The sequence below is a fragment of the Saccopteryx bilineata genome, chromosome 3 (assembly GCF_036850765.1).
Source record: "Saccopteryx bilineata isolate mSacBil1 chromosome 3, mSacBil1_pri_phased_curated, whole genome shotgun sequence".
In the NCBI taxonomy this organism is placed as follows: Eukaryota; Metazoa; Chordata; class Mammalia; order Chiroptera; family Emballonuridae; genus Saccopteryx; species Saccopteryx bilineata.
In genome coordinates, this window is record NC_089492.1 from 252,357,367 (window position 1) to 252,376,740 (window position 19,374).

At 36.6% G+C, this 19,374-nt stretch overlaps 1 protein-coding gene across 1 annotated transcript in view; it reads left to right on the forward strand.

The window, feature by feature from the left end:
- The window catches only part of AGBL4 (AGBL carboxypeptidase 4), a 1,318,466-nt gene that overhangs the window by 625,198 nt on the left and 673,894 nt on the right, over window positions 1-19,374 (forward strand). The window contains exon 4 of the mRNA XM_066269248.1: window positions 13,553-13,647. Within this exon, the coding sequence (XP_066125345.1) occupies window positions 13,553-13,647 (95 nt within the window). The remainder of the gene's footprint in view (window positions 1-13,552; window positions 13,648-19,374) is intronic.

Sequence of the window (19,374 nt, forward strand, 5' to 3'; positions counted from 1 at the left end):
TGTGTGACAGTACCTGAAGTTGAAAATATTTTATTTCCATTGTGATTTGTTCTTCAATCCATGGGTTATTTAGAAGCACATTTGTTACTTTCCAAACAATTGGAGATTTTTTAGTTCTCTTTCTTTTATTTATTTTTAGCTTAATTCCATTGTGATAAAATAATATACAATTTTAGTCCTTTGAAATTTGTTAAAATTTGCTTATGGTGTAGCATGTGGTCTTTTTTAGTAAACATTCTAGATACACTAGAATAGATCATATATACTGCTCACAAAAATTAGGGGATACTTCAAAATGAATATAAAGTGATAAAATATCCCCTAATTTCTGTGAGCTGTATATTTTGCAATTGTTAAATGTTATGGTCTATAGATATAAATTAGATCAAGCCTGCTAATGTAGTTGTTCAGATCTTCTATATCCTTGATGCTTTATCTGCTTCCTCTCTTAGTTACTGATGGATAAGTTAAATTTTCCAAGTGCGATTTAGATTTTCTTTTAATTCTATAATTTCTCTATATGTATTTTGAGGCTATGAATTTTAGGTGCATTTAATTTTACGTTTTCTAACTATACCTCTTGAATTGCCCTTTTTATTATCGCTAAATGTGTCTTTCTCTAGTTGTATTTCTTGCCTTAAAGTCTAATCTATTTGATATTAGTATAGCTGTATCAACTTTTTATTGTTCAGTATTTTTTATCCTTTTCATTTAAAACTTTTTAATATACTTATATTTAAAATAGTTGCTTATAAACAACCATATAATTATTGAAAATTCAGTTTTAACTGAGGTTTAAATCTGTTTATATATCATATCAATATAATTATTGACACATTGAAATCAAGTCTATTATTTTACTACTTGTTTTTTGTCCCCTTTGTTTTTTGTTCCTCTTGCCCTTAGTTTTTTTACATTAATCAAATGTTTTATTATTGTTGTTATCATTAATCATAGTATTTTAATGCCTTTATAACCTTACTACATCTTTTCTCTGCCTGGTAAGAATTATTTCAGTAGTTGAAGATTGCATTCTTTTACTCTCTCCTTAATGATCTTTAGCTTCTGTTCAGATTATATATACATTTATCCTACCTTTTATATTTTTTTAAGTTGAGATGTCTTTGACATATAACATTATATTAGTTGTAGGTGTTCACCATAATGATTGTGACATGTGTGTATATTGTAAATGACCACAGTAAGTTTAGTCAAAACCCATCACAGGACATACTGTAGATCCAAATTTCTTTTTCCTTATGATGAGCACTTTTAATATCTACTTTCTTAACAATTCTCAAATATACAATACAGTATTCAGTATAGTCACTATGCTGTACATTTCATTTCCAGGCCTTATTTATCTTACAACTGCAATTTTGTAACTTTTGACCAAATGTTTTTAGTATTAATTTTTATCCTTTCTTTATTAGCTTCCTACCTAATTCTTTCATTATTATTTTATTAGTTGGCTTAGAAATCACATTATAGCTTAAAAGAATGGTTTTACCATTTTTTGTATAATGTAAGGTTGCACAGTATTTTAATTTCATTTTCTTCCCTCTTTAGACCTCTGTGCTATAATTTTTCATATATTTTAAGCATATTATGAAGCACATATATATCTATGTATATATGTATATTCATATTAATATGCATATATCTGTGTGCATGTGTATATGTGTACTTTTAAACTTTTAACATGTAGACTTATCTACATAGTTATCTCTTATAGCATTTCATTTATTGTATTCTTCATCTCTATGACTTCTGTTTGGCACTTTGTTATATTTTCTTTTTTGTTGAAATTCTCACTATGTTCATTCATTTTCCTCTTAAGTTTTGTGAGCATCTTTATGATCATTACTCTGATCTCTTTGTCAGGTAAATTACTATCTCCATTTCAAAGGTGATTTTTCTGAATTTTTATCCTGTGTTTTCATTGGAACCTATTAGTTTGTTCCTCATTTTGCTTGACTGTGTGTGTGTGTGTTTTCATGTATGAGGTGACGCAGCTCTTTCTCCCAGTCTCACTGACCTCAAGAGTGGCCCTGTGCAGTGGGGACCTTATTCTTTGTCCTTGGACTAAGTCTTGTTGGCTCTTGAACTGCCTCTCTGATTGTTTTAGAGCTGTGGGGCCCAGAAACGCATTCTCCCTGACCACCATTGCCTGGCACTCAAGGGGCACCTCCCTTGGGAGTGGCATGGATGGTGGGATACTCACTCATTCCTTTGATGGGGCTGTAAATATGGTGTATGCATTCAGTGCTTGGTGTATACATTTTCTACTGACAAATCTTTCTTTTCACTCTTTCTTCCTCTGGATTTAATGTATTATTAAAACCCATTATGAAACTATTTTAGTCCTTAAATTTCCCTGTTTCTTTATTTCCATTTGCATCTTTATCTATATTCCAATTCTCTGGTAAAATTTTCTGTTTTGTATTTCTATTTTTATTTAAAAAATGGTAGTTTTAATTATGTATATTTTGAAGTCCCTAAAATATGTGGATAATCTGTGGGTCTGGTTTCTTTTTCCCTTTTTTCATTCATTTGTTTCTATTTCTTGACACATGTGTTAATTTGATTGATGCAGATATTGTGTTTGGAAAACATAGATGCCTTTATGATATTATTTTTCACCTGAAAGACTTTTATGCTCTTCTGGCAGGCAGACAACTTTGCAGAAGATCATCCTTATTCAATGGTATTCAAATTCAGGTACATGTTGGACTCACCCTGATGGCAAAGGCATGGCCCTTCTGGCATCTCAGATAGGATGGAGTGTTTACCAAGTTTTTAAACTTGTTGGGACCTGCACTCCAAGCTTTTTTTCTGCAGCACTTTGAGACTGTTGGAATCTCTACTTTGGCATTTTAACTTCCTTGATGCTTCCTTGATCTTCAAGGTGAGATGCTAACACTTATTTGTTAGCATCTCACCCTATTTATGAGCATCTTAGAAGTTGGCACATGACATAAAGGAAATATTGCACAGAGAATTTGGGTCTCACTTTTCTGTGGTTTCCTTCCTTTCAACTTCTTTGGCAGTTCTGTAAGCCAATCTCTATTTTGCCAAGCTCAGATTCACCAGATTCAACAAATGCTCTCTGTTGGATCTAAAATTCACTTAAATTTTTGCCTGACAGTTTCTTAATATTTTACTAGTTCTCCCACAGTTTTAAGAGCATTTAAAGTTGTCTTATATAATAGGGTCAGTTCAGACACCCACCATCTTACCATCTCTCTAGTATCCTTTGCATAGTATCACATCCATACTCCTTTTTTGAGGCACATCTCACCAGGCCCATTGAGTTACCATTTGAGTTACCATCAGGTTAAAAAAAAAAAGGACTTTGGAGCTAGATAAAACCAGGCATGAGTTTCACTCATTCTGTTTCATCTATATAAACTATATCATCTTTAGAGACTATATTAAATAGTTCAACTCCATTTCTGATGTTTGACTGCTAGCATCTTTCAAGACCTGCCCCTCCTTTAGTTTCTGCCTCACATCTCACATCTGGGCAAGCTAGTAAGAAAGCATAGGTACTGCCTTCTTTAGCACTAGCAGGAACTTCAAACCATACATGCTCTAGTTTTGCATGTGTGAGAATCCCAACCTCGCGCCAGCCCTACAGGTATCCCCAAACTACAGCCCGCGGGCTGCAATGCAGCCCCCTGAGGCCATTTATCCAGCCCCTCTTTCATTGGTGGTCAGTGAGAGGACCACTGTATTTGGCAGCCCTCCAGTGGTCTGAGGGACAGTGAACTGGCCCCTGTGTAAAAAGTTTGGAGACCCCTGCTACACCATTAAACTCTAAGCAGTCCTTCTCATCTGCTCTGTCAAGCCACTCTACCCTTGCCAGAACTCCTCATTATATACATAATAAGCCATTTTTATACCCTCTTCATGCATGTGACATCATCATCCTTAGCATCCAAACCAAATTTGTCCATCCCCTCTACAAAGGGTGAAAAAATAGTTACCTGATCTTTGGTTTTCTTTATATAACTTTCTTAATCTGTAAAATGAAAAATAATATTTACCTGTAAGATTTTTTAAGGATGAGAAATAATATATAATACAAAGAAAGGTACCTGACCATTTCTCAGGAACTTAGTAGGTATTCAGCAAATTATATATAAAATAACAATAATTTTAAGTCATAGACCATAGACTATTTTCTACTCTATGCCCAAACCATTTATTACTTTATTTTTTATATTTCTCATTACTATCTGATACCACATTATACATTATTTACTTGTGAGTTTTTTTTTGTGAGTATGTAAACTACATAGAGGCAGAGACAAGGTATGTCTTGTTTATCTATGTATCCTAGCACATAAAATAGTTTGGGGCATATATGCAGAGTTCATAAATGTTTCTTGAAAGAATATAGGGATTAATTCATCAGATGTGCATAGAACCTAGAGTCTCCCTTTTCACTGTGTGTGTGTGTGTGTGTGTGTGTGTGTGTGTGTGTGTGTGTGACAGAGAGGCAGAGAGAGGGAGAGATGAGGACAGACAGGAAGGGAGAGAGATGAGAAGCATCAGTTCTTTGTTGCAGCTCCTTAGTCTCCTTAGTTGTTCATTGATTGCTTTCTCATATGTGCCTTGACCAAGGGCCTACAGCAGAGTGAGTGACCCTTTGCTCAAGCCAGTGACCTTGAATTTCAAGCCAGTGACCATGGGTCATGTCTATGATCCCACACTCAAGCTAGCGACCCCAAGGTCAAGCTGGTGAGGCCCTGCTCAAGCCAGCAACCTCTGGATTTCAAACCTGGGTCCTCTGCATCCCATTCCGATGCTGCATCCACTGTGCCACTGCCTGGTCAGACTCCCTTTTCACTCTTGACCTGACTTAACTGTGTTACTAGGCCCCCCCCAACTCCTCAGTCTGTGACTCTGGACCTTAGTCAGTTGTCTTTATTTTGGAAATGGGAAAAGAGAGAATCAGAGATAGGAACCAATCTTCCTAAGGTCAAATAACAAGCCGGTGACATAAACCTGGAAGAGAAGACAGGTCTCTACTCTCCCAACCCAACTTTCTCCTCACTTCACCTCTACTATCAAACCCACCCAAAAACAGGCATTCCCTCATGCCGCTCTCTCTGTTTGATTCTGGAGTCCACTGAATGGAGTTCAATAAAGCAAATACTAGTTTTTTAGTACAAGTCAACCTTTTCCTAATTGATTTTTCTCATTTTTCAACAGTTTTATAATTGTCAGTTTACTTGCTGAGTTGAAGGCAACACCTGGGTTTGTCATTCTAACCCTTGTAGTAATTTAACTCTACCTTGTAAGACAGGTCCCTACACTTGTATTTTTCTCTGTTGGTATTGTCTTTTCAATCAATCAGTCATGAAAAATTCATGTCCAAGGTAAAGCCCTAGTGAACCACTCTGAGCAAAATGTGATTATCTTTAAACAAAGGGGAGATCTTAGTGTTCTCTGAAATTCACTGGAGAGAGCAGTTTTTAATAAGGAAACATTTTATCTGCTGTTTGCAATCTACCAGGTCCTCTTGCCTTTTCCATTTAAAATTGATCTCTTCTAAATCTTAGGTTTTCAAAACTGCTATAAGGTGAAGTTTCATAAATGTGGATTCTAATAATTTGAATTTTGTGAAAGCTCAATCTCCACCTTGCGTGAGTGGTGAAAAATATGTCAGAGAAACATAAGGTAATGTTGTAAATATGATTAGGATAATGGTGTATCAGCTTTTCAAAACATGTTTACTTCATGTTGCAAATATAAAATATTTTTATTTATTTATTGAATTGTCTTCTAATTGTGGAGAGAGACCAGTTCCTTCTTCAGATGGACTGAATCTTAATGTGGCTCCAGGCTGAACCTTATTGGTTCTAGCCTTGAGCCCAAACTTAAAACGGAACATGGCCTGGGGATAGCCCTGTGTTAGCTAGAGACTGAACCTAGACCTCATAAGCAGTGGTCATTGGCCTCATGAGTACTTGATGAGAGCATTTGCTTGGCTTAGAATAACCCTTCCTCCTTCTGGCAAACAACTTCAGGCATCTGGTCTGATAGCAGTTAGTGGCTTGATTTCTGCACTGAAAAACAGCACTATAAAGCTATGCTATAGAACAGTCATCCCATAATTCCCAGGTGCTTTGGGGGGAAAACAGGCCCTTTTTAAGTCGGTGCTGCTCTCTCTCTCTCTCTCTCTCTCTCTCTCTCTCTCTGAGTTACTGCTCTCCAGGTTTGCTATTCATCAAGGGCTTTTTTTTAAAACTCCTATGTCTTCAGAGGCTAATTAAAAGCATGGATTTTTCTAGTATTGCATTTTATTTTACAATGTGATTCTTAGTGAGAGGAGAGGAGTTTGCTGTTTCTTTGTTCAGCCTAGATTGTCCAGTACTGAGATGAGGGATGCAGTATATTTTATTCTTTAGAGCTCCTCCTTATGAGTCAAATAAACCTGATTTTTGGATCCTGGTGCTAACACTGTTCAAGTTATTTAATTTCTGTGAGAGGCTTCAGTTTTCTCTTCTGTAAAATGGGAATATTAAGACCTTTCTCACCCTGGGTGAAGAATAGGATGCCAGTTTTGGGGTGCTTTTTCCAAAACATAGATCTGAACCTTTCACATCTATCCTTAAAACTCATCAATAACCCCTTTATATCGCTTTTAGTAAAAGTTAAAACTCCTTAACATGGCTCACAAGCCATTTAATGCTACAGTAGTATCTCTTACCCCACTCAGCCCCAGAATTCTTTGCTTTAACCACAGAAATTTGAAATTCCATAAACCACTGGAAGTTTGTTCTTGTTGCTCCCTCTGCATGTAATGTCTTCCATACCTTCCCTCCTTCCTGGCCAGTCCTTATTCGTCAATAAAGATATAGCTTTCCTTCCACTAGGCAACCTCAACATTTTTACACTGTGTGTTTTGCATGTTTATTTTCCCCACTAGGTATTTTCTTAAAGGGAAAAAGGTCTTACCCCTTTCTGTAATCCCAACACATAGTAGAATAGGAGTTTCTAACTACTTATTTAGTGAAATGCGTAAATGCATATGTCTTGAATGAATGAATGAAATTTAGAACAAAATTTTCTCTAGGAAATGCTATCAGACTGAGGAAAAGAGAGGCATTTTGGTTTGTATGTTGGTGGATGTTTATTATGAGTTATGGGGAGAAGAAAGCCTCTCCCTGAAAGATCTTATTTTAATTCTGTCATGTTGCTGATGCCCCTTTTTGATATGCTAAACTCCCCTTGATGAGAATGTTTTGCTCCATTCCCTTTCTACCTCTTTTGACTGCCTTCTCAGAACAAGCTTTCAGTGAAGAGAAGACTCTTCTAGTGTGCTGTCTGTAAGCCATTTCCTTATTCTCTCTATCAGACTGCAGCATCTGTGTGAAGATTTTGACAATTTCTAGTTAACAAGGCCCAGGTGCAGCTGATTAACAGACTTTGTTGGTTCCCTGTGACTGCTCAACATCAGCTTATAATAGATAAGGATTTGTTTTTCACATAGTGATTATCTATGTGCCAGACTTCATGCTTCTGATGTATCAGGTCCAGGATTTCCTGGCATTCTTTTAGAAACTTTAGGGGAAACCTATTGGTTCTTCACGAGCAGGAGGCTTAATTTAATTATACACGCACACATGCACACATATGTTTATATATATATGTTTATATATCCACCTATATGCATAAACATATACATAGACACATGTGTGTGGTCTGTTATTGTTTCTTTATCACATTGTCTTGGCAGTTATATTTAATCTGAACAACTCTACCAAGTAGGTATGTTTTTCCTATTTACAGATAAGGCAAACAAAACTCAGAAAGATGATAAAACATGTCAAAGTTACACAAGGGGAAGTAGACTTGGGACTTTAACATTTCTTTCCACAATGCTAGGAATCATTTGGGCTCAGAGTAGGCAGTATAAAAACTTGGAATACAGGTCTGATTCTTTTTTTTTTTTTTTTTTTTTTTTTTTACAGAGGCAGAGATAGACAGGGACAGACAGACAGGAACAGAGAGAGATGAGAAGCATCAATCATCAGTTTCTCGTTGCGCGTTGCGACTTCTTAGTTGTTCATTGATTGCTTTCTCACATGTGCCTTGACCGTGGGCCTTCAGCAGACCGAGTAACCCCTTGCTGGAGCCAGCGACCTTGGGTCCAAGCTGGCGAGCTCTTTGCTCAAGCCAGATGAGCCCGCGCGCGACCTCGGAGTCTCGAACCTGGGTACTTCCGCATCCCAGTCCGACGCTCTATCCACTGCGCCACCGCCTGGTCAGGCCAGGTCTGATTCTTTAAAAATAAAAAGGGACCTAGATTTTATCCCCAACTCAACCTCTCATTACCTACATTACCTTTGATCTTTCATGACACCAAGACATGTTCCCCTTAAACTCCTATTCTGTCCTACCCAAGTCATATTAAGCTGGCTGCATGGTGACACATGACTGGGACACAGAGCCCGACGTATACCCAGAAGCTCTCTCCCATTGTGTCGTATGCTCCTCTCTATTATCCCAGTAGGTTAGTAACAATCGATTGTCTCAAAAGGAGTTACTGACATCAGTCATATGAAAGCTACTCATGCCTCACTTGAGGATTCAAATTCATTATTAAATTTAAAAATATCTATTAGCAGAATAAAACTAAGATAAATGATTTGTGAATTGCTAAAGAAAGAAGGAAAGACATAAGGAAGATATTAAGGAATTGTGAAATATAACAAAAAAAAGTTTTTAAAATGTAGGAAAGCATAAATAAAATGAACCATGAAAGAAAATAAACAATAAAAGACAAACAGGATCACAAGGTGTGAAGCCATATAAAACGGTAAAAGCAGAACATTGAGTAGAGATTTTTCCTAATTGGAACATGCCACAGAACTACAATCAGCAAAACAATGGCCGACTATCGCTAGAATAAACACACAGATAAGTGAGACACCAGTGGAAGTCCCAATATAAATTCAAACACATAAACATTTATTACTGTATATGGAAAAAGTGGCATTTGAAATTAGAAAGGAAAGGAATGACTTATTCAATAAGATGTTGAAACAACTTGTAAATGTATTGGAAAAAAATGTTATGCTGCTGTTTTATATTTTACACTAAAATTCCTAATGAATGAAAGGTATTTAAACTTTTAAATTAGGGAAAATTTCCAAATATACATAAAATAATATAAAAACACTCAAGGATCTGCCAATAAAATGAAGCAGATATTAACATTTTGTTATCCTTTAAAATTTCCTCTCTTTTATTGATTTTAATAAATACAGCAGCTAAACCCGTGTCTCTTTTCATCTTCCTTTCTACCAGAAGTAACCACAGTCCTGAAATAAATGGGTATTATTTCCATGTGTGATTTTATACTTTTATTGTACTTGCATGTATTTCATTAAAATATACTGTTGCTTTCTATTATAATGATTGCCCTCTTCATGAAACATATTTTTGAGGGGTTCTCTTTATTGATAATGCTACTCTAGTTCATTCATTTTGAATACCTGTTGTATAATGATCAACAATTATTCTTGTCATTTTGAGTTAAGTGGTTTGGGTTTGTTTTGCTATTGCAATGAACAGTGCTACCATGAACACTGTTGTATATGTCTCCTTATCCAATGTGCAAGAATGTCTTAGAAGAACAAACAGAAGTAGAAGTGCTGGCCCATGCATTAGAAGCATCTTTATCTTTATTGTCAAGTTACCCTCCCAGAGGCTATTCTATTTCACATGCTTACGAGTGATGTTCAAAAATCACAGTTTGCTATATAATTACCAACACTTATTTTCAGAATTACTATTGTTTTTACTACTCTGACAGGTAAGAAATGTATTTCATTATTTTAACTTACATTTTATCAATTTTCATGTATTTTTAAACATTTTATTTCTTATATAACATGTCTGATTATAGCCTTGGTCTATTTTCTAATTTTTATTGGATTGTTGTTATTTTATATTTTGATTTATAGTAATTTTTATAGGCTTGTATATTAATCCTTTTTCTTTAACAAGGGCTATGCATTTCTTCTTCAATCAATTCCTTGTCTTTTCATTTGTTCATGATATATTTTGATAGAGTAATTTTTATGTAAAGCAGTCAAACATGTTATTCTTCATGGGTTATGCTTCTGATGCTTTGTATAAAAAATCTTTACATACCCTGAGTCTGTCAAATAATCTTCTGCATTTCACTTTGTACATTTTATTCCTTAATCCATTTGGAACTTTTTTTTGTATCTTGCATGAGGTGGGGATCTAACTTGTTTTCTATGTAGTGGTGACTCATTGGCCTAGCACTGTGCATTGACAATTCAGTTTTCAACCTGATCTATTGATACAATGTCATCTCTGATGTATATTCAACCTGTTCCTAGGCTCTCTGTCCTGGTACACTGGTGTATCTCTCAATCTGTAGCAATGTAAGCCACATTTTTTTAAAGGTTTTATTTATTCATTTTAGAGAAGGGGTTGAGGGGGGGAGGAGCAGAAAGCATCAAATCCCATATGTGCCTTGACTGGGCAAGCCCAGGGTTTCGAACCAGCGACCTCAGCATTCCAGGTCGACGCTTTATCCACTGCGCCACCACAGGTCAGTAAGCCACATTGTTTTAATACCAAAACTTTATACTAAGTCTTATGATCTGTTAAGACTGACTTTGCTGTTTTTTTTCCTTGCATTCCCACATAAATTTTGAAATCAGCTTATCAAATTTTACACCCATTCCTGCTAGGATTTTAGGGAATTACATTGATTATAATTATTAATCTTTCATCTGTGAATACACTTTTCCATTTATTACAGCCTCTTTGATTTGTCTCAGGAATGTTTATGATTTTCTGTGTAAAGGCCTTATACTTTTTGTTACATTTATTTATAAGTGTTTGATAGTTTTTGAAATTTTAACTTCTCTATATACTGCTTTTTCTGTGTGCCACAGATATGTAGTGATGATATGTAGTGATGAATCAGTCATTCAATTCTAAGTATTTTAAAATTTCTGTCATTTTTTCTTTGGTACATGAAAAATGAAGAAGAATATGTAACAATTTGGCACATAATAAGTGCTCAAAAGTTGTTTGCTATTATTATAGGTGTTACCATTACCTCATAGGTTCCATTTCTTGTGATGCATTTTGAGTAAATAACTGAAGATTGAATGTAAAATACGGAGAACTGCAATTTCCTGAACTGCCTCCTTCCAAATACCTTTGGCTTACACAACCACATGCAGTCTTGCTAAATAGGCTGGAAGACATAAAAAATATGCATGGGTGGGAAGTGGTAAGAAATGATGTTCCTTTTTGTATGTAGTATCGTAGAAAGTATGATCTTTATGGTCAGAACACTTAATATTTAAATCCTAGCTCTACCAGTTAATAGTTCTGGGATTTGGCGGGAGGGAGGGGAACAAGCCAATTAGCCTTTATTAGCTTTAATTTCCTCGTATCTGAAGTTGGGCTAAGATAAGCAACTTTTGTTTATAGATGTAGATGCTAAATAATATAGTATATTTAAAATACCTGGGAAATTTTCTTGGCACAGTGTAAGATATAATGATCAATAAATGTTCTACTTTCTCATTTATTTATTCCAGGTTCACATATGCACATTCTTTCTGTATTAGATGTGCCCCTGCCTTTAGCATTAATTTAGGTCTTGAAATTGCAGTATGGCCTCCAGGTTCATTGCAAATGGATCTGACACCTGGAATCTCAGAAGAAAAAGGAGGGATTAAGCTCTGTGAGGTTCAAAGTCCATTTGTCCCCTTGATATTGATTTTCTTAAACCAGACAGTAGCCAAGACCCTGGGAGAAGTAATTGAACTGACAACAGGCAGGTCTGGGTTATTAATAATGGAATAGCCTTGGACATTCTTGATGACTTAATTTAATGACAGAAGAGAGTTCTGAAACTGAAATGCCTGGAGATGGGGTCAATGGCTAGATCTCTGAGGAAAAAGAAAAACATGAGTTACTCCTAAGAGCTTATTTCATAGAACAAAACATTTTATGGTGGTCCCAACTGTGATGTCAGAGAAAATGGTTAATATTTTCTATTTTCAAGAAAACAAAAATTTAAAGGCTTGAGTAATTTTCATTATATGTATTTTTGCTCTTATTTTGGAAAACAGGCTTGGTTAGAGTTGTGGAATTTTGGAACCTTAGTGAGTAAATCAAGGATAGAGATCCTGGCATTGTATTTTTTATGCCCTGGATTCAATATCAACTCTCCATCTATTAATTACATGATTTTAAGCAAGTTAGTTAAACTATCTGAGCCTCAGTTATTTGTGAAATGGAGATGTTAATATTTTTATTGTAGTTAAAAGAGAATATTTAAAACATTTTAAAACTGTATAAAATACCTGGCATTTGATATTACATATTTCACACAATAAATATCTGTTCAATGAAGTAATGCACAAATTTTATACAGAAAGGGAAAATACTCTCTGTATTTCCCTCTCTGCCTTTGGATAAAAAAGCTGGTCTGCAGTAACGTCTTGAAAGCTTTCCCTTTCTCCAGTATTTTGCTGTCCTTGCTCTGGTCCTCATCCTCTGTCCTTTGGACTGTTTCAGTGGTCATTTAGTGTCTTTTAGCCCCAATTCTCTTCTCTTTCCCAATCTCTTCTTCCCAGTTTTGACAAAGTTATTTATTAAAACAAAGGCCTGGTGTGTGTGTGTGTGTGTGTGTGTGTGTGTGTGTGTGTGTGTGTGTGTATATATATATATTTTTTTTTTACTATAAGTACTGTACTCCTGTAAGGACTTTAATTATCTAGAATACACCCACTTCTCTATTTTAAGGGTGAGATCCAGAAAAGAAAGGGTCTTATGCAAGTACCTATGCCCCTATAAGTTGATGCTATAGTTAGATTTGAGCCCAGTGCCCCTAGCTTCTAATAGAGCATAACAAAATGGGTGCAGAAGAGGATGTATAACCTCCAGTTCTAGTCAAAGAGTGACGAGCAGTTGCAGAGTACTTTTAACTTCAGTTTTGCACTGTTATTCTTTTTAGTTTGTTTAACTTCAAAGGCACTGCTATCATTGCAGTGATAATATCATTTATTTCCATGCAAATTCTAGGTCAGCCTAGAATGATGGCATAATTAATAATAATGGCCAAAACTTTTATAGCATTTAGTATGTGCCAAGTATGGTTCCAAACACTGTACATATATTAACTTATTTCATCCTTGTCAGTAACCTTAGGTACCATTATCATTCCCATTTTCCAGATAAGGAAACTAAGACACAGAAAGATTTAGTAGTTTGGCAAGGTCATACAACTTGAGAGTGGTAAAGTGGAACTAAAACTCAGGCTTCCAGGCTCCAGAGTCTGTGCTGTTCACTACAATGCTAAGCTGGCACAGACACGTTGATTTTCTGTGGGCATCATTTATCCTCACTGTTCTGCTGGCAACTAGTCCATATGGATTCCTTTAACCGTGCTTATTGTTTCCACTACTAATTATCAGTAAGTGGCAACTTGCTTAGTATAGTCTTCTGATAAATTTCTCCCTCTTGTCTTTTTCAGAGAGTCATTTTCAACATTGTTAACTTCAGCAAAACCAAAAGTCTTTATAGAGATGGGATGGCCCCTATGGTGAAATCTACTAGCAGACCAAAATGGTAAGTGTGATCCACAGAATGGGACATATTTCTGGTTGGAGAATTTGACCCAGTGCTCAAGTTTGCTGTATGGAGAGGGCTTAGCCTCACTGACACTAAGAATAATATGAGCTTCTGGTTGGCCATTGGTTAGGGACCAGGTGTGGTTTTAGACAATGTTGCTATAGAGAACATAGTGCCATGTCTGACTGACCAACATTCTGAGGGAAGGTGCAGTATGTTTTTTGGTTAATGCCATATCCTGTTTGCCTTTTATTGTGGTACCTTTGAAAGGCTAATTAAACTTGATTCCATGCTGTGAGAAATGTCCAAGATTTTACTGCTTATGCTTTCCTCCAGGATTTTTATAGTTTCATGTTCAATAATTAAATCTTTAATCTCTTTTGGGCTTATACTTGTGTATGGTATTAGAAGGTGGTATAGTTTCCTTTTTAGCATTTAGCTGTCCAATTTTCCCAACACTATTTATTTAATGGACTGTCTTTATCCCATTGTATGTTCTTGCCATCTTTGTCTAATATTAATTGATCATATAGGTATGGGTTGATTCCTGGACTCTCTATTCCATTGATCTATATGTTCATTCCTATGACAGTACCATGCTGTATTGTCTACTATGGCCTTGTAGTATAATTTGATATCTGGTAGCGTGATTCCTCCAACTTTGTTTTTCTCTCTCAAGATTATTGTGGCTATTCAGGGCCTTTTGTGTTCCATATAAATATTTGGAATATCTTTTCTAGTTATGCGAAATATACCATCAGTATCTTGATAAGAATTACATTGATTCTATAGATTGCTTTGGGTATATGGGCATTTTAATTATGTTAATTCTTTCTATCCATGAACATAGTATATATTTCCACTTGTTTGTATCTTTTTCAATTTCTTTCTTCAATATCTTATAATTTTCTGAATACAGGTCTTTTATCCTTGGCTAAATTTATTCCTAAGTATTTTATTCTTTTTGAAGCAATTGTGAGTGGTATTGTTCCCTTGGTTTCTCTTTTTGATAGATCATTATTGGTGTATAAAAATGCAGCTGATTTCTGGATATTTATTTTGTATCCTGCTACCTTACTGAATTCATTTATCAATTCTAGTAGTTTTTCTGGTGGAATCTTTAGGGTTCTCTATATATAGTATCATGTCATCTGCAAATAATGATAGTTTTACTTCTTCTTTCCAATTTGGATGCTTTTTATTTCTTCTTGTATGATTGCTATGGCTAGGATTTCAAGTACTATATTGAATAAGTGTGGTGATAGGGGATATCCTTGTCTTGTTCCTGATCTTAAGGGAGACACTTGTAGTTTTTACCCATTGAGTATGATGTTGGCTGTGGTTTTGTCATATGTAACCTTTATTACATTGAGGTATATTCCCTCTATTCCCACTATGCTGAGAGTTTTTAACATAAATGGGCCTGGAATTTATGAAATGCTTTTTCTGCATCTATTGATATAATCATGTGGTTTTTATTCTTCATGTTGTTTATGTTGTATATTATGTTCATTGATTTGCAGATGTTATACCAACCTTCCATCCCTGGAATAAATCTCACCTGATCATGGTGTATGATCTTTATGCTTGCTAGTTCTTTGATGAAGTTCTTACTTTGTTCCTTGAGCGTTTGTATAACCATTGCTTTGACCTTTAAATTTTATAAATTGCTTATCTACATTTCAATTGTCTCTTTTTCTGGAGATTTCTCCTCTTCTGTCACTTAGAACCTGTTTCTTTTTCTCCTCTTTTTTTGCTGCCTCTTTGTGTTTGTTTCTATGTATTAGATAGACCTGTTATGATTCCTAATTTTGGGAGTGGCCTTATATAGTAAGTGTTCTGTTGGGTTCAGTGGTGCAGAATCCTTGATTACCTGAGCTGTGTGTTCCAGGAACATCCCATGTGTAGATTATGCAGGCCCTTTTATAGTAATTGAGTGTTGATTGCTATTGGCCTATTGTACATGGGATCAACCCTCAGGCTGGCTGACTGTGAGTCTTTACTTCGACCAATGTGTGCAAGCTGCTGTGCAGGTGCGACCACAGAAAACAGAATTCCTCTCAGCTGGGTTTAGTTCCAGAAAGCTCTCCCTTTGTATGTACTTCTTATAAAGCTAATTGGATCCTACCCTGATGTTGTCTGAAGCTGGCAATGGGGTATGTTTGTTCTGGGCCTCTTAGGATAGAACCTGTTGCATGCCAGTGTAAAAGACTGCCTGTGACTGGCCCTCAGCAACCTGTCTGGAGCTATACATGATACACAGTTTGTGGCTACCTTTGCTGGGCTTAGGTGCACACGGAAGGACCAAGCTGCATACCAAGGCCAGCTTTTACAAGTACCAGGCCTGGGGACAGGTCAACTGAAGACCCATACCAAGACACCCTAAGATCTACCTCTTCATGCCTCCATCTGCTGGCTGCTTGCTAGCTCACTGCATGAGCCTCTGGTAGAGTCTGGAGGATTGGGGCTAGTGGATTTCCCCTGTGGTGGAGGAAAAGTGGTGAGTGTGGTCCCCAGCCTAGAGCCACAGGTCTCAGTTTGTCCCAGATTTTCCTTCCAATCTCAGGAGGATGAAGCCACTAGGAGTCATGTGGAATTGGACTTCTGGAGTCTGGAGATTTGATCTATCGTTAGGCAGGACAGTGGTTCTACAGAATCTCCCATGAGGGAGAATCATCGGTCAGATTCTTAGGAAATTAAGGGTAATCAATAGCTCTCTCTTCAAGGCAAGACAACCAAGTTATGGTCATCCCGAGTCTGTCCAGACCTCTATTCTTTGGCGAAGGCCATTGACTCCTTAGCAGGGCCTAATCTCTCTGGGTTGGGGCCAGAGAGATTCCTGAGGGTGAATAGTTGCTTTCCCTCAGGCCGATGCTATAGGGAGGGGAATGCTCTAAGAAAGAAGACAACTGTGGTATTGGAGAAGTATTGAGCACAGGGGTTCTGGTGAATGTACCTGATGATGTCTTCCCAGAGCTGCAAATCTTAGATTCTCCTCATATGTCTCTAGTCCACTCAGTCCTCCCTTCACCGAAGCCCAGACTAAGTGGTTGTGAACAAGGTTTTGTACGTTGGTCCTTTAAGAGGTGCCCACCTCTCTGCGGAGTCTTGTCTTTTCCGGTAGACAGAAACTTCATCACTTTTCATAGTCAAATGCTATGTGGGTGCCTCTTCTTGACTCTGGTGCTCTAAGCTGGGGAGCCAAGCCTGGGGTGTAGGTCCCTGCCTCCTCAGGGTTAATTCCCCACATCTGAGATATCCCTGCAGGTCCTCAGTCGCCACTTGTGGAAGTGGCGCCAGCCCTTTTTGCATCTCTGCCCTTCTTATCAGTCTTGATGTGGCTTCTTCTGTGAACTGTTGGTTATAAGACTCCTCTTCATTTAGTCTTGAGTTAGTTTTCCAGGATGATTGTTCTCATATTTTTTTTATTATTCCAGTATGGTCCTGGGAGGTGGTGAGTGTAACATCTACCTACTCCTCCACTATCTTGGTTCTCCCCTGGAGATTTTAAATATTCCTATATTAGAGATGAAGAAACTGAGACTAGGAAAGGTTAGGTACTTTCTAAAGATGATAGATAGTACAGGGAGGAGCTGGTGTTATTTTTGTTACCCCACACTGCCATTCAAACCATTATTTTGTTCATCCATCCATTCATTTATTCATTCAACAAATACTAACTGAGCTCACCAAAACAAGAGATTTTAAAGACAGATATCAAATGTTATTTATCTATCACACAGTAGGTGTTAAGTGAATGCTTGTTGAACTAAACTGGATTCATTGTGAGAATTTACGTGTAAAGTGCCTGGTACTTAAGTGCTCAGTAAATGTCATCTATTATTAATAGTATTATATAAAACACTATACAAATGCAAAGAATTGTTAATATTACTCTAGCTTTGATCCTTGTTCAAAATGTAATGACTAGTGAGAAGATCATTTCAAATGTCTATATTTATAGAAAACTAGCAATTCATAAATATTGAATTGTGCTTTTATCTATAAATGATACTTGGCAATTTTCTATAAATGCGGGGCTGAGAAGCTCAGGTTTGTTAAAACGCAGACATTTGATGATGATAATGGAAACTGTTTATTAAAAGATAAAAATATCTTCCTGAGCCTGCTTTTTTGCTTCGCTGTATCAAGTCAACTATACTGCTGTTCCTTAATTCTTTTCTGACAGTGTGAGCGGGGCACATGTCTCTATTAACAGGCATATGTGTTGATGCGTGCTTCAAACCTTGCCAATGAAAGAACATCACTGTTGATCTGCTCATGAGGGCCTTCAAGATAACACTGTGCTTCTTTCACCTGGCTCTGTCTGTGTTGGGGTCTTACACAGCCACTAGTCACCATTCCCTCTTTTCAAGAGCTCAGTTCTGGAATCTTCTTTTTTGTGTGTGTGCTTTTTGAAACTCCTTCAGCCTTGATTATTTTATTTTGTTTTGTTTCTCATGGGCTATCATTTGGGTCCTCTCTGTCAGGGCTCTTGACAAGATTTTGAAATATTAATGAGTCCTTGCATTTATGTTTTAATGCCTTAGAAGTAAGTGAGTGCTCTTATCCAACATTGGCTAGCTCAGCAGCAGCCATTATCCAGTCATTGGCTTCTCTAATGGTCTGAAAGACTATAAAGCTTCAGAACTGGGTTTGTTATAGTTCATCAAGCCTGTAAGGCACAACGTACCAGAGCAAATCAAGTGGTTGATACGCTCAATCTCTCCTCTTTTTTACTTTGCCATCCCCAGACCTTGGATTCAAAGCTATCCATATACCTTCATAGTCACCTTTTCCTAAGCTAGATGTTTAGATATTTGTTTACTTAATAAAACTTTATTGAGCCCATTAAAATTTTTATTGATTGATTTTAGAGAGGGGGAGGGAGAGGGAGGGAGAGAGAGAGAGAGAGAGAGAGAGAGAGAGAGAGAGAGGGAAACATCAAGTTGTTCACTGATTTATGCTTTTCCTTGGTTGCTTCTTGTATGTGCCCTAACCTGGGGTTGAACCTGCAACCTTGGCAAACTGGGATGATGCTTTAACCAACTGAGCTATCTGGCCAGGGCCTTTATTGGGAACCTTTAATGTGCTACACATTATTCTAGAAATTGGAGATATAGTATGAATATGACAGAAAAGCTCTGTTACCAAGTGGAACTTTTATTTTAGAATTTTATTAATTGATCTCCACATGTCATAATTGTTACTCCCCTTGCTACTGGTTTGTTCTAAAGATTCTTTCTGCCTCTTTGGTGCTTTCTGCCTAGGACTTCCTTCCATTCTTTATATTGATTACCTGTACCAGAACCTGTCTTCCAGGAGCCATTATCCTAAATGTTCCCAGGGTAACATAAAGAAGTGTATATGACTGTTGGGCTCTCAGCATATTAAATTTTACTGGCCCTGAGGAGTTCATCACAATTTAGGATTTTAGACAATGGCCTGATTCAAGGCTGACAAATAACCTTGCATTTCCTAATGTTAGAATATCTTCTCTATTGTTTTCCTAGTTCCAGTTTCTCCAATTCCAAGGAACCATCTTAACAAATGGAGAAGTAGTTGACACTTTTCTGAACCAGGGTTCATTGGCTATTTTAAGATTCATGTAGGCCATGGAAAACTTCTTACCTCATGACAAACATTAACAACCCTAAGTTTCCTAGATAAAATATATACATAATGGGAAACAAACTTTCCTTACTTTTTCAAGTTGAAATAAAT